Source organism: Equus asinus, chromosome 24 (genome assembly GCF_041296235.1).
Source record: "Equus asinus isolate D_3611 breed Donkey chromosome 24, EquAss-T2T_v2, whole genome shotgun sequence".
NCBI classification, from domain to species: domain Eukaryota; kingdom Metazoa; phylum Chordata; class Mammalia; order Perissodactyla; family Equidae; genus Equus; species Equus asinus.
Window position 1 is genome coordinate 42424552 of NC_091813.1, and position 13240 is coordinate 42437791.

Genomic DNA, 13240 nt, shown 5'->3' on the forward strand with positions numbered 1-13240 from the left:
CTGGGTTAGTGACCTTTCTAAAATCCCATAGCGCCTTGTACATACCTTTACTAATTCTCTTACCCTTTGATCTATATCACCCATGTATCCATCAGTCACCCCCCACCGAAGTCAGAGCCTGGCACACAATTAGTACTCAATAAATTCAATAAATATTTCCTGAGGAAATACAAATTAAAACTGCAATGAGATACCACTACACCCCCATCAGAATGGCCAAAATGAAAAGGATTGAAAATATCAAGTGTTTATGAAGATGTAGAAAAACTGGAAATTTTAAACATTGCTGAAAGGCATATAAATTGACTTAAACATTTTGGAAAATTGTTTGGCAAAATTTACCAAAGCCAAATATATGCATACCCCACTACCCAGAGACTGAACTCCTGGGCATATATCCAAAAGAAATGAATGCTTATGTTTAAGAAAGTTTATATCAGCTTTATTCATAATGGCCTCAAACTGGAGACAATCTAAATGTCAACCCCCAGCAGAATGGATAAATGAATTGTGGTTTATTCATAGCATGGAATAGTACACAATAAATTTTTTTTAAAATGAAAAACTGCTAAATGGAACAATATGGATGATTCTCAAAGAATAATATTGAGCAAAAGAAACCAGACACAAAAGAGTACGTATTGTGATTCCACTTAAATGAAGTTCCAGAAAAGGCAAAATTAATCTCTGGTAATAGAGGTTGGAATAATGGCTAACTCTTCCAGGAGGGAGGGGTAAGTCCCCGGAAGGGGATAGGAAAGAGACTTCTGAAGTTTTGGAAATATTCTCTATTTTTATAATGTTATATTTAAAAGCCATGTGCAGAAAGATTTTCTAGGACAATGTCAACTGTCCCCAACCACATAAATATGTAAAAGTTTGAGTTATATACTTATGATTTGTGCATTTTTTACTGTATATAGGTTATACTTTGATAAAAACGTAAATATAGGGGCCGGCCTGGTGGCGGAGTGGTTAAGTTCACATGTTCTGCTTCAGTGGCCCGAGGTTTGCTGGTTTGGATCCCAGGTGTGGACATGGCACCACTTGGCAAGCCATGCTGTGGCAGGTGTCCCACATATACAGTAGAGGAAGATGGGCACAGATGTTAGCTCAGGGCCAGTTTTCCTCAGCAAAAAGAGGAGGATTGGCAGCAGATGTTAGCTCAGGGCTAATCTTCCTCAAAAAAAAAAAAGTAAATATAAAAATAACTAAATAAAAAGGAATGTTCCTTGAAGGATTAGTGAGTGAATGAATGAGTGGGTCTTCAAAGAGAAAAGAAAGAAGGCAGTATTACAGTGTAAGAGGGTCTTGTTCAGCATTGGATTTTTAAGCCAAGCTTGGTTCTTGAACTCGTCACACTGTAATAATGCCCCAAATAATTGCTCATATAATTCCTTTACTCACGTATTAGTTGCCTTTGTTATTTAACCACGGTTGGGAGGTTAAGAAAAGAAAGTCATTAACAGTAAAGCAAATGATGAAAACCTTGTGGCACCGGCACTTAATAATCACCACGAGTCTATTAAGCCCTTTGGGAACTGGGGAATATGCCTAATTCCCTTCAGTTTTTTTATCCTGTTGTGCTTTATGAGATGCAGGTACAAAGTAATTATTCAGACTTTTGAAGGGTGAGGAGGAGTTGGCACCTGTTTTGACAAACAGGAACGGAAGCCACCCAGCACATGACATTGCTCAAGCCACCCAAAGGCCAGAGTGGAATAGTCCTAATTGCCGGGCGGTCTGGCCACGGGATGCGCCTCTCCCATCCTTCTTCAGGCGGGGCTCAGGGCTAAGCCATTATCCTGACAGCTTGACACAGGCCACGAGCCGCCAACAACTCTGCAGGCGACCGAGGGCACAGGCCCCAGAGGCGCCGTCGAAACCGGAGCCAGCTGCCAGCCCAGAGCGGGGCCTGCGGTGTCAGGAGACGCGGTTCCCAGGGCGTCCGGTAGGTGTCGCTGCCCCGCGGCCACCGCGCGCCTCCGGGCCGGGGACTTGGGGTGAGCCGGCCTCACCTGGGGCGCCGGGCGCGCGCCTCACCTGCGCTCGCAGCCCGGGCCGCGCGGAGGCGCTGTGTCGCGGCGGGGAGGTCGCCTCCGCCCGCAGGGCTCGGGCCGCTGTGCAGCCTGCGCTCCGGTCTGTCGACGTCCTCTAAGCCTCTGCCGTCCCGCGCACGGGCGCCGAGGGGGCGGGGTCGGCCGGGGAAGGCGGGCGAGCGGGCGCCCAGGTATGTTCTTCTACAAGAGCAGGGTGGCCGAGAGGGCAGCGGCCGAGCAGCCAGAGGAGGAGGCAGACCAGAAGATGCCACTGTCGCCGCCCGCTCAGGGCGACCACGGGCAGTCCAGCCCGTCCAGGATCCCCAAGAAGCACACCGCCTTCCATCTCTGGCGCTCCAAGAAGAAGCAGCAGCCTCCGGCGTCGGACTGTGGGGTGTTCGTCCCGCACCCGCCCCCGGCGCCCCTCGGCGAGGCCAGGTAAGCTCCGAGCACCCCCTCCAGGCTCACCTCCTCCTCCCGCCCGTCTGCTCCTGCACGGCGACCCCGGAGTCCTCTCCCGCGGAGGAGGGGACGGGCCCCGGGTCCGCTTCACCTGGCAGGAGTGTGACGGGGTCCCCAGGGGCGCAGTCGTGGGCGCTGCGGGGTAGCGGGTCCTGGTGGCTTCTGAGGCTCAGACCAGACAGCAGCGAGAGGAGCGCGTGCCCACGCATGTGGCCTTTATTTTGACTGGCAAGGACTTTACGCAGGAGTCCACGCTTATCAACCCGACCACGAGAGCAGGCGGGGAGTGGAGCGATAGTATCATAATGAAGGATGGTAGCAACTCTGTCGTGGGATTATATGATCTTTCAGATAATGGTGCCTTTATTGTGAAGATCCCCACTCTTGCAGATGTATTTCTCCATGGTCCGCACAAGATCCAACTGGAGGAGGAAGTGGCAGAGATGGTTGCTCCCATTTTGTGGGTGGAGAACCAGAGACCAAAGGGTAGATGGCTTGTCCCCTTTGGAATCAGTGGCAGAACGAGGCAGCAGGTAGTTATTCAAAGTATAATTGCCGTTGTGCTTTTCAAATTTTGGTCGTGATTGTGTGGTGGTTTTACCCTATATATGTAATTATTCAATGGTACTATCTGAATGGATGCATTTGTTGAACAATAATCAATTTGAAGTAACAGTATATTTGTGTGGTTCAAGGATGTAAAATATTTTTAATGAAGGATAGCTGGCAATGTAGAGTTTAAAAATACACCCTTATGGACAATGAAGGCTGAATAAAATTGTCCAAGATTTATATTTTTCCTTTTATTTCTGAAAAAGTCTTAAATTTGCAATATATTTTTGTTCACTTAGGAAAAATTTTATTAACTAAGTGCCGGGATATAAAAACCACTGAGAGTGGTCTCTGTCATCAGAATTATTAGTCTCTTGTGGAGACCGCAAAGTAAACAGTGGGATAGATGCTGTGATAGATGTTAGCACAGAGGAGGGGATCCAGGGAGGCTTCCTGGAAGAGGCTGGCTGAAGTGGCTTAGTCAGACAGAAAAGGGGACGAGCTCAGAGTTCCAGGCAGAGGTTGCACAATGAGCATCACCTGCAGTAGGAAGAGCATGGTGCTTCCTGGGAAGCACAGGCGGGTCAGGGCCGGCTGAGTATTATGAGGGGGTGGAGAGAGGAGAGGTAAGGGAGAAGGCATTCTATTTTTCCTCATATTTTTTCATCCACAGTAGTAATTGTTTACAATAGAGCATATTTTTATCTGATTAAAGACTTACTATGCTTAAGTACGAATTGAAATTTCTTTTTTTATGCTCTTCTGCTAGATCTATTTTTTATTTTTTAAATTTTTTCCTTTTTCTCCCCAAAGCCCCCCAGTACATAGTTGTATATTCTTCGTTGTGGGTCCTTCTAGTTGTGGCATGTGGGATGCCACCTCAGTGTGGTTTGATGAGCAGCGCTATGTCCGCGCCCAGGATTCGAACCAACGAAACACTGGGCCGTCTGCAGCGGAGCGCGCGAACTTAACCACTTGGCCACGGGGCCAGCCCCCGAATTGAAATTCCTAACAAAATGTTACTGTTAATAACGATATACCCAACACAGAAGTATTTTTCCTATTACCCCAGGAAATATTTTAAATGTTTCCATAGTGGTTGTTCTTATCCGACCTAGTCCCATCATTTCATATCAAAATGTAATAACACAGCTTTAGGCAGTTTATTCAAATGCAAATACAATTTAGACTAAAACTTCAAATGGGAGCTTTTGCTGCTCTCCTTGATCTTCCTGAATTTCAGTTCAGGCGGGAAGCACTTCCCTCTTTCCTTTGAACTATGATGAACTTTGTACTAACAAATGTGCTGAAAACCAAACGTTCTGGTCTGTCTTTGGAAGGTTTTTTTAGTTAGATCACCCTTATAAATATTTTATTTACTTCTAACAGAGGGGACCTGTTTCTAGTCTAAAGAGAGTAGCTAAATCGCAGTTAGGTTTCTGGTCAATCTTTGGCCAGTGTGGCTCCCTTGAGCCATCTGACCATGTCTATTCCTTTCTGTCCAGGATTTGGGGGTGGTGGAATGGTCTGGAATGTGCAGCACTCACTGTGGCCTTTCTCTCTATAAAAGGATGGGGCAGTCAAGTGGCCACACTTATTTGTTGGGCATATACGATTAATATTAGGGCTTTTAGATCCAACAATAATGAATTTATGTCCTGGCTGTGTGACCCTGGGCAAGTGACTTCACCTTTCTGAGTCTCAGAAAATGGGGAAGATAGTAATACTGACTCTGTAGGGCTGTCATGAATATCAACTGAGAGTTTATGTTACTAAATGTAAAACTCTTAAATGTAAAACCATCATCATCATTGTCGTCATTATAAGTGCAAAAGTCTAATGGAATAAAATAGAGTTGGATGGGGAAAAATTGCTTCTCTTCCTAGAAGAGCTTATCATTCCAACGATGGTTTAAAGTTTGTTGTCCGATTTCTGTGTTCTGCAAATATTGGTGGTTTTTAGTGTAGATATTCTCAAATTCAATGATAGTCATTTTCTTTCTTTACATAAAATAATTTGAAAGTAGCTGCCTTTCTTCCTAAAATTCACCCTTAAAGTTTTTTCAGCTTGGTTTTGGTAAACATGCTGGTATGTTATTTTTCATAGAAGTAGAGCTATTGCCCTCCTGGGTCAGCCCCATCTCCTGTCTAGCCCATATTCTCTTGCCATCAGAGGGCCTGGTGGTATGTGTGGAGGGGCATGGCCAGCTGTGGCCAGGCTTTCCTTAGCAGCCATTAGTGGCACTGTCATTTATTAAGTTTTGAATTATACTCCGTTTTGTAACCAGTTTTTCAGAGTGTGGATTCTCTATCTGGGTTTAAATCTCTTTTTTCTTCAACTCACTGTGACACTTAGCCATGTCATCCTGTGCACGTTATTAACCTTTCTGTACCTTAGTTTTCTCATTCACAAAAAGAATAGTAAGAGTTGTCATAAAAATAAACAAGTTAATACATGTCAAGTGCTCAGAACTGTGACTGGCACACTGTGAGTGCTCAATAAATGAGAGTTGTTTCTCTTTTTTCTTATTACTATCTTGCCTATACTTCCTTGTGAGTAGTAATTTTATGAGTCTATTTCCTGCTATATGATGGAAATGGTACTTCCTTTTTATTTTCCCTATGCAAGACACCCAGGGTTAATTTGATTAGAAATGGGCTCTTCGCTAATGGTCAATGCAGTGAATTAAAAATGATCACCTTCCAGCTGAACTGAGCCCCAGACCTAGAAGCAAGCATTAATGCTTTCTGCACGAGAGCCGAACTCAAGTGGTGGGTGGGCCTTGTAGTCCTTTGAAAATCCTCAGACCTAGTTTCGTTTGGAGGAAAAATGCAGCCAGCGCCAGAGGGCAGAGCATCCTCATTGGGTGGGCAGAGACCTTCCTCCATGTCAGGGTACACAGGCTTAAGTTTGGGGACAGTAAACAGTCCCTTAACTTTTCTGTTCTTGTGTGGACCTTTCCCTTCTATAAAGAGAGAGCAACTTACTCCTTGTTTGTGTCACTAGAGTGTTGTGTGGATAAACTGTTGCTTTGTTCTTCAGAAAAAGAACAATCATTTAAAACGTAGTTTGAAAGCATTCTGGAACTCGAGAGCCTTAGTCTTCGTGACTTAAAATTGATTCTAGTTTTCAGTCTTTTATGGCAGCTTTAGTGTTTAGAACTCTAAATAGGTTTAATAATTTTCCAACATAAAGGACATAGTAGGTAATTCTATTTTTGTTTTGTCTAATATTGCATTTAAACTGGTTAATACTGGGTTATTTCCCTTATTTAGCTTATGCCAAAGGCAAGAGTTGGAAATCTTAGGTTAATTTTGTTTCACCACTGATAAACCAGGAATTTAAATTTTAGCTCTGCTACTTCCTACCTGTGAGCTCCTGGGGAAATTTCTTCACTTTTCAAACTTCACTTTCATGATCTGTGACCTACCTCTTAGCATTGTTTTTGAGAGCTATAAATATGTATTTAAACTGACTAGCACAGTGCCTAGAAGAGAACAGATGCTCCATAAATCGTAGCTCTGAGAGCACATGCTGCTGTGAAAAAGGCATAGACTTCGGTGTAGGACAAACTTCATTTCAAATCTGCCTCTCCCATTTGGGTAAGTTTTGTTAAGCCTCTGTCTTTAAGCCTCAGCATCCTCATCTGTAAAATGGGGATAATAGCACTTCCCTCCTGGGCTCTATGAGGATTAGATATTCTGTCTGTAAAACGCCTGGCACAGGTCTGGCCCAAAGCAAGTGCTCCATAGATGACTGGTGGGGGAAGTGGGCGTGATAGTGGCAGTGATAATTGTAATTGTCCTTGTCTTCATAGAAATGGTGGTAGCATTGATAAATACATTTTTACTTTATAAGTGGAGTCAAACTACTTCAGAAGCCCCGAGGTCGTAACCAAGTCCGTCAAGCATTGAAATACCTTTGAAGATCTGGATGTGCATGTTGGTCTATGAAAGGGTGGCCCTTCATGCATTCAGGGACTTAGAAGTCTTAACACTTGACTTAGGGAGCCAAAGATAAACTTTATACTTGAAGTTAGGGGGGTTTCTCTTGAACTGATTTTGGAGTCTAAGTTTAGTTTAGGATAATTCTTTGCCACTTAGGTGTCATTGTATCACTTTATTCACTCTCCTGTGTCTGCACTTTTAGTCATAGTCTTCTTAGTCCATGTACAAGTGACGTCAACACTTTTGGAGACCTTTAGAAATTCTGGGCTTGGATTCTCTTCTTTTTTATTCTTTAGCTTTCAATTATAGATCTTATTTGTAAGGATGAGACAGCGAATCACTGCTTTACTATTCATCCATGATTAAAGATATATAGCAAAGATATTTGATATTGAAATTTATTTTCTAAGTCCTGATATTCATTCAAAATACCGGTCTTACTATGAACATTAAAAATCCATATCTGTCTTAAAATATGAGTTCACCTGAGGGTTAGTTGTGTTTCTGGAATGTCCATTCAGAAAAAAGTGATTTATATATTTAAGAAATTGTGTCTGGTGAGATCATTTGAATTTTGAATTGTGTGCATTTCTGTTTACCTTGAAAAACTATATCAGATAATTTCTTAATCTCCATTTCCTGTTGTATTTATTGTATAGAAGACTTAGTGATCCTTTTCATGAAAAGCAATGCAATCTGACCTAGAGGATCATTTTTCTAGGATTAAAGATAGATTATTTTATGGCACAAATTCCTTTCTGTATCTTCTTATTGAAATGACTATCAATCAAGTTTTTAAGAGAAGTTTCTTATGTTCAGTAAACAGTTACTGAGCACTTATTCTGTATCAGGCACTGGGAAATAGAACAATGAAACTAGAGGTGATCCTTGCTCCTAAGAAACTTATAGTCTAGTGGAGGATGGGGCATATAGATGAAAATGAATAAAGTAGCATATGATGCATTAAGTGTAGAGATAGAAGATTTAATCAAATGCACTGAGGTCAGAAGAAAGATTATCTTGAAGAAGCAGACAATTTTTTCTCTCATAAAGAAGTTTTACTCATATTGAATAATTAATGAGAAATTTTATTCTCTGATATGGAGGTCAAAGACTCCAAATCTTACTGAGGATATGATCATCTTAAACTATGTCCAATATTGGACCAAAAGAAAAATCATGGAAATAATTTCACAGTGGCATTTAAAACCAATAAAGAGAATCTTGTATCCAGGATTATGCATGAATAATTTTCTCTAGTTCCTTAAAATATCTAGAGCCTAGGTTATATTATTTCAGCTTCTCTGTCCTATTTTGGCACCTAGGAATAAAGATTGGGCTTGGAATGTGACATACTGATTTGAAAACGTTGGCTGGAATTATAGGTAAACATGATGTGAACACTCTAAAATTTTTTTTTTTTTATTAATGTTATGATAGATTACAACCTTGTGAGATTTCAGTTGTACATTTTTGTTAGTCATGTTGTGGGTACACCACTTCCCCCTCCGTACCCTCCCTGAACACTCTAAAATTATAAGCCGAAAATGAGTGGTTCTTGACATTCTTTAGATAGATTTATAGATCCAAAGAGGATTGTTATCTAGATGTCTACTCAGTCTTTGTCAAAATGATTCTAGAATCTCTTTCAAGGAGAGTCCAACATTGCCTCTGTTCTCAAAGCAAAGTAGGTGTTCTTCCTTAAAAAAGAAAACCTACCTTTATTTTCATTCTAAATTGCCTGGCACAGCCAACAGGTGTCTTTTCATATATTCACTTTAGAAAAATGAATTCTGGGCTTTTACCCAAGAAAGGATTGAAATGTAAATTCAATACCTTGTCCCAAGTTGAGTTTTCAAGATAAAGTAAGTATGAATGTCTAACACTTGTGGGGAGTTTGCCAAGAAATGCCCGTCAATTGTTTATGAGTCTCATTAGCTCATTTATCGCTCCCTTAAACCACAGCTGCATTGGGCTAACTCAGATGCCTCATCCAGATACCTCCGTGGTTTCAGATCTATGAGAAGTCTTCATTCTAGAGAATCAGCACTTGCTTAGTGCTATCTTTACAGCACTGTGCGTCTCCTGGATTGGTCTGTTCAGTGGAAGTGAAGCAACCAGAGACCCTTCAAAACAAGGGATCATTTTGACAAAGTACCAGAAGACCTCAAGGACATACAAGTGAGGCAGAGAATCCAAAGTCCCTTCACGGTGTCCCCAGCTTCTCTCGTCAATAGGTTATAGACAAGATGCCTACTGGTTGAACCTGTTGCTAACACAGAAAAATGAAACAGAATTAACAAGGGCCTTTTGTTTTTTACCTTCCCATAGATGGCAATTAAATGAGTAAAAGTAAGTTGCTGTTAAGCTTGGCAAAATATTCTGTGGTGAAGAAAATTGGCTGCTGGCTGTATTTATTATTGTTGTGTGCTGTTGCAAGCCAGCGACCCTAACTGAGTCTCATTTATTAGAAGTTAGCGTTATGGTATCAATAGGTCAAATAAGAGATTTGGTCAACAGTTACATAAAGACATTATGCATAATACACCTCTTAATTTTTTTCAAATTAGTTAATAAGCAGTAACATAAGCTCCTGAGAATTCTTTGGCTTCTTTTGTTGGGTGGTTCTTGTAATTGAGGTCAAGAGGCAAAATAATATGTGCTGTGAATACGATAATAGAGGAAACATTTGGATTATAATAACAACTTGAGACTATGTCTGTGAAAACATCATTTTCCATCAAGATTTGATTGAGGGGCCTCCCCGGTGGAGCAGCCGTTAAGTTGGCATGTTCCACTTCTCGGCAGCCCAGGGGTCGCCGGTTCGGATCCCGGGTGCAGACATGGCACTGCTTGGCAAAAGCCATGCTGTGATAGGCATCCCACATATAAAGTAGAGGAAGATGGGCATGGATGTTAGCTCAGGGCCAGTCTTCCTCAGCAAAAAGAGGCGGATTGGCAGTAGTTAGCTCAGGGCTAATCTTCCTTAAAAAAAAAAAGATTTGATTGAAAGATGCAGTTTATTTAACATACATTGTGTATATCAATGTTCTAAGCACTTTACAGATATTAACTCCCTAGAGTTAACTCATAACATTCCTGATAGGTGCTATTATTATTCCCATTTTGAGGATAAATGAGGCACAGGTGGGTATGGTGATTTGACCAACGTCACAGAGCCCGCAAGGGCTGGGGCTGGGGTTCCCCACCTGCTGGTCTTGAGTCCTGTTGTTAATTACTGCAAATTGAACTCACTGTGGTTAATGCTGTCTTTTTATAGTCCCACAATGAGTATATTTAGGCTCTAAATCTCACAAGCAGAAATTATGATATATATATATATATGTATAGGAAGTCAAGTTAATTTTTGGTACTAGACAATTTCTATTTTAAGTAGTGGATAGAAATATATGTAAATTCATAGAAGTATAAGTATATTAAAATCTCAGAAGAAAAAACAATTTTAAAGCAGAAATTCTAAAGTGTATCTTACATACAAAAGTATCCTGTCCAGGTCCTGAGTTTGGAGCTTCTGCCCAAGCTTTGTCAGGAAACAGAATCACCAAGAGATGGGCCTAGTTTGTACACCCATCGCCCTCCACCCACAGTCTTGTCACAGTAGAAGGCAAGGTTGGAGATAAGTGGCTAGATAGGTGCTGCTCAGGATAAGTGGGGATGTCAGAATTTCTCCAGTAAACCTACTAGGAACAGCTTTAACTTCAGATCTAGCAGTCCTGCAGCTTGGATCCTTTGGTTTTACTTTCTGATTTATCATTGAGGATTCCCTGACAACTAAACAATTTTCACCTCATGTTGATCTTACACTTCAAGGATTATAAACCATTGCTGCTATTTTCTCCCTCTTGAGACTCATAATGGCTGCGTGCAGTAAGCCCAAACCCTCATTTCATAGATGAGGAAATTGAAGTTCAAAGAATGCAGTGCAGATGGAGGAAATGGGACTAGAACTCAGGGTTTCTGATTTCTGGTCTGCTGTTCTTTTGGGTTCTCTTGGACTGTCGACCGTGCCGCTCCATTCCTGGCCTATCCCCACGTTTGACAGGAACCCACTGACTCATCTGACTTCCTGGTGACTCTTTCCCTGGAAATCTTCCCCTAGTTTCATAAACTAACAACTATGAGACTGTCTGATCTCCAGATTGAGTTACTAGTTGTTCAGCCAGTATGTACACTCTAGTCTGGTTACTGACATACTGAATACTTTCAGAGTTTCTGCTATGATTTGTACTTCACCTATTACCTAAAAAACCCCCAAAACCTAAAAATAACTTAATTCAGAGCCAGCCCTGGTGGCCTAGTGGTTAAAATTCAGCACGGTCTGCTTCAGCAGCCTGGGTTTTGTTCCTGGGCACAGAACCACACCACTCGTCTGTCAGTAGCCATGCTGTGGCAGCAGCTCACAGAGAAGAACTAGAAGGACCTAGAATTAGAATGTACAACTATGTACTGGGACTTTGGGGAGGGAAAAAAAGAAAAAGAGGAAGATTGGCAACAGATGTTGCCTCAGGGAAAATCTTTCCCAGCAAAAAGTAAATAAAGTAAAATAAAAATAATGTTTTCAAAAAATTTTTAAAGCTTGCACAAGCCATATTTTATAACAAATGTCATTTAAAATTATAGAGTCTATCCATATTTGTACCCATGCAAGAACTCCCTTTATGAGGCTTGAAGTAACGCTGGTGCTATGACACATAATATGTTTTATTTATGATTTGTCATTTAAATGTTTTGATAATAGTGATAGATTTATGAATATCCTATGAAAGCACAGCTTGATTGTTTTTGCATCTGCTATTTGAAAAAGCTATTACAGTCAAAGCAAACTGTTGACATTCACGTTGAAATACAGTGTCTCCTTTATCATGAGCGCCGTGTGCAAATCTAAGAACTGGCCCTTTCAAGCCTGTGCAGTGGTGGCTCCCCCAGGCCTTGCCTACTTGGCTTTACTGCCTTGCAAATATTGGCTTGCTTTCCCACTATTTAGCTCCCATGAACTAAATGGTTGCTATTATTTGAAAAACAAGAAAATATAGTTACTGTAAAGTGAGATTACAAAACTCTTCTCTTTTAGTGTTGGCTACCCGAAACAACTTTGTCTGGAATAGATTCAATTTTTGATCAGGAGTCCTTCATTGGAGCATACTTCGGATTGAAACAAGAACATTTGTATTTCCGTAGGTGTCAGCAAACATGTTTCAACAAGCTAGTCTAAAACTGAATTTTGGATTATTTTCAAGATAAAAGCAAAGGGTGACTGAATGTCTGGAATTTCCTCAAAGTTTCGACTTTTACCAGTGTGCTTTTTGTGATTGTCCTAACTCACCCTGTAGGAAGTTTCAAGTACTTTGACCTAGACGTCTTAGTAGCTGCTCCACTGTTGACAGTTAACTGTGCCCTTCACTGTTATTTCACTATTATTAAGAGCTCTTCTTAATGCCCACGAGGGGACAACTGGTCCTAGATCCAGGAGATAACTGTTGAAGATGCTCTGAGGCTCTGTCTCCTACACCATCATGTAGTTCTTCCTATGAAAAGCTCCTCAGGAATTTATGCATCAACTTCCTTCTCGCTACAGGATTCCTGGTTGCTTTTCTCTGTGTGTTATCATACCCAGGTTACAATTCCACGAACTTACAAAGCCAGATGTTAAACAAAGAGGAGCACCAATTTTTATCTTAATGCCACTCAGTAAATGATCAACAAACAGCAAAGGTGACAGCCAGTTGGGTTTGGGCATGTTTTCTGAGGGAAGTGGGTGTGGCATGGGGGAGTGGAGGGGGAGAATTGTTTTCAGCCAGCTAATTCTCAACCTCTCCTCTAAGTTAAATAAACATAAGAAACTTTTGTCAAGAATAAATAGCACAAAGGGCACAAACGATTATTGTGTAGCTATTATGTGACAGTTGGTTTCATATTCAGTGTATCTCATTTAATCTTCATAACAGCTCTGTTAAGTAGGTGATTTTACTCCTGTATTTACAATTTAGAAAACAGAATCTGAAAGAGGGGAAGTAGCTTGCCCATGCTGATGTAGCTAGTAAATGGCAGAGCAGTATTTGAACCCAGGTCTTTCTAATTCCTAAGCTCGTAATATTTTCACCACACCGTGAGATAACTGAAGCTCATTGAAGGCGTCGTTGGGAGAGGGAGTGTGTGTGTGTGTATGGGAGATAGCTCGTTAAGGAATAAAGGCAGTCAACGGAAGTGTGGTTATCCACT

The 13240-nt window shown here is 41.4% G+C and overlaps 1 protein-coding gene across 1 annotated transcript in view; it reads left to right on the top strand.

The window, feature by feature from the left end:
- Nucleotides 1-2175: 2175 nt before the first annotated feature.
- CRYBG1 (crystallin beta-gamma domain containing 1) overlaps nt 2176-13240 on the top strand; it is a 190305-nt gene continuing 179240 nt past the window's right edge. Inside the window, exon 1 of the mRNA XM_014860821.3 lies at nt 2176-2477. Within this exon, the coding sequence (XP_014716307.2) occupies nt 2233-2477 (245 nt within the window). The 5' untranslated portion in view covers nt 2176-2232. The remainder of the gene's footprint in view (nt 2478-13240) is intronic.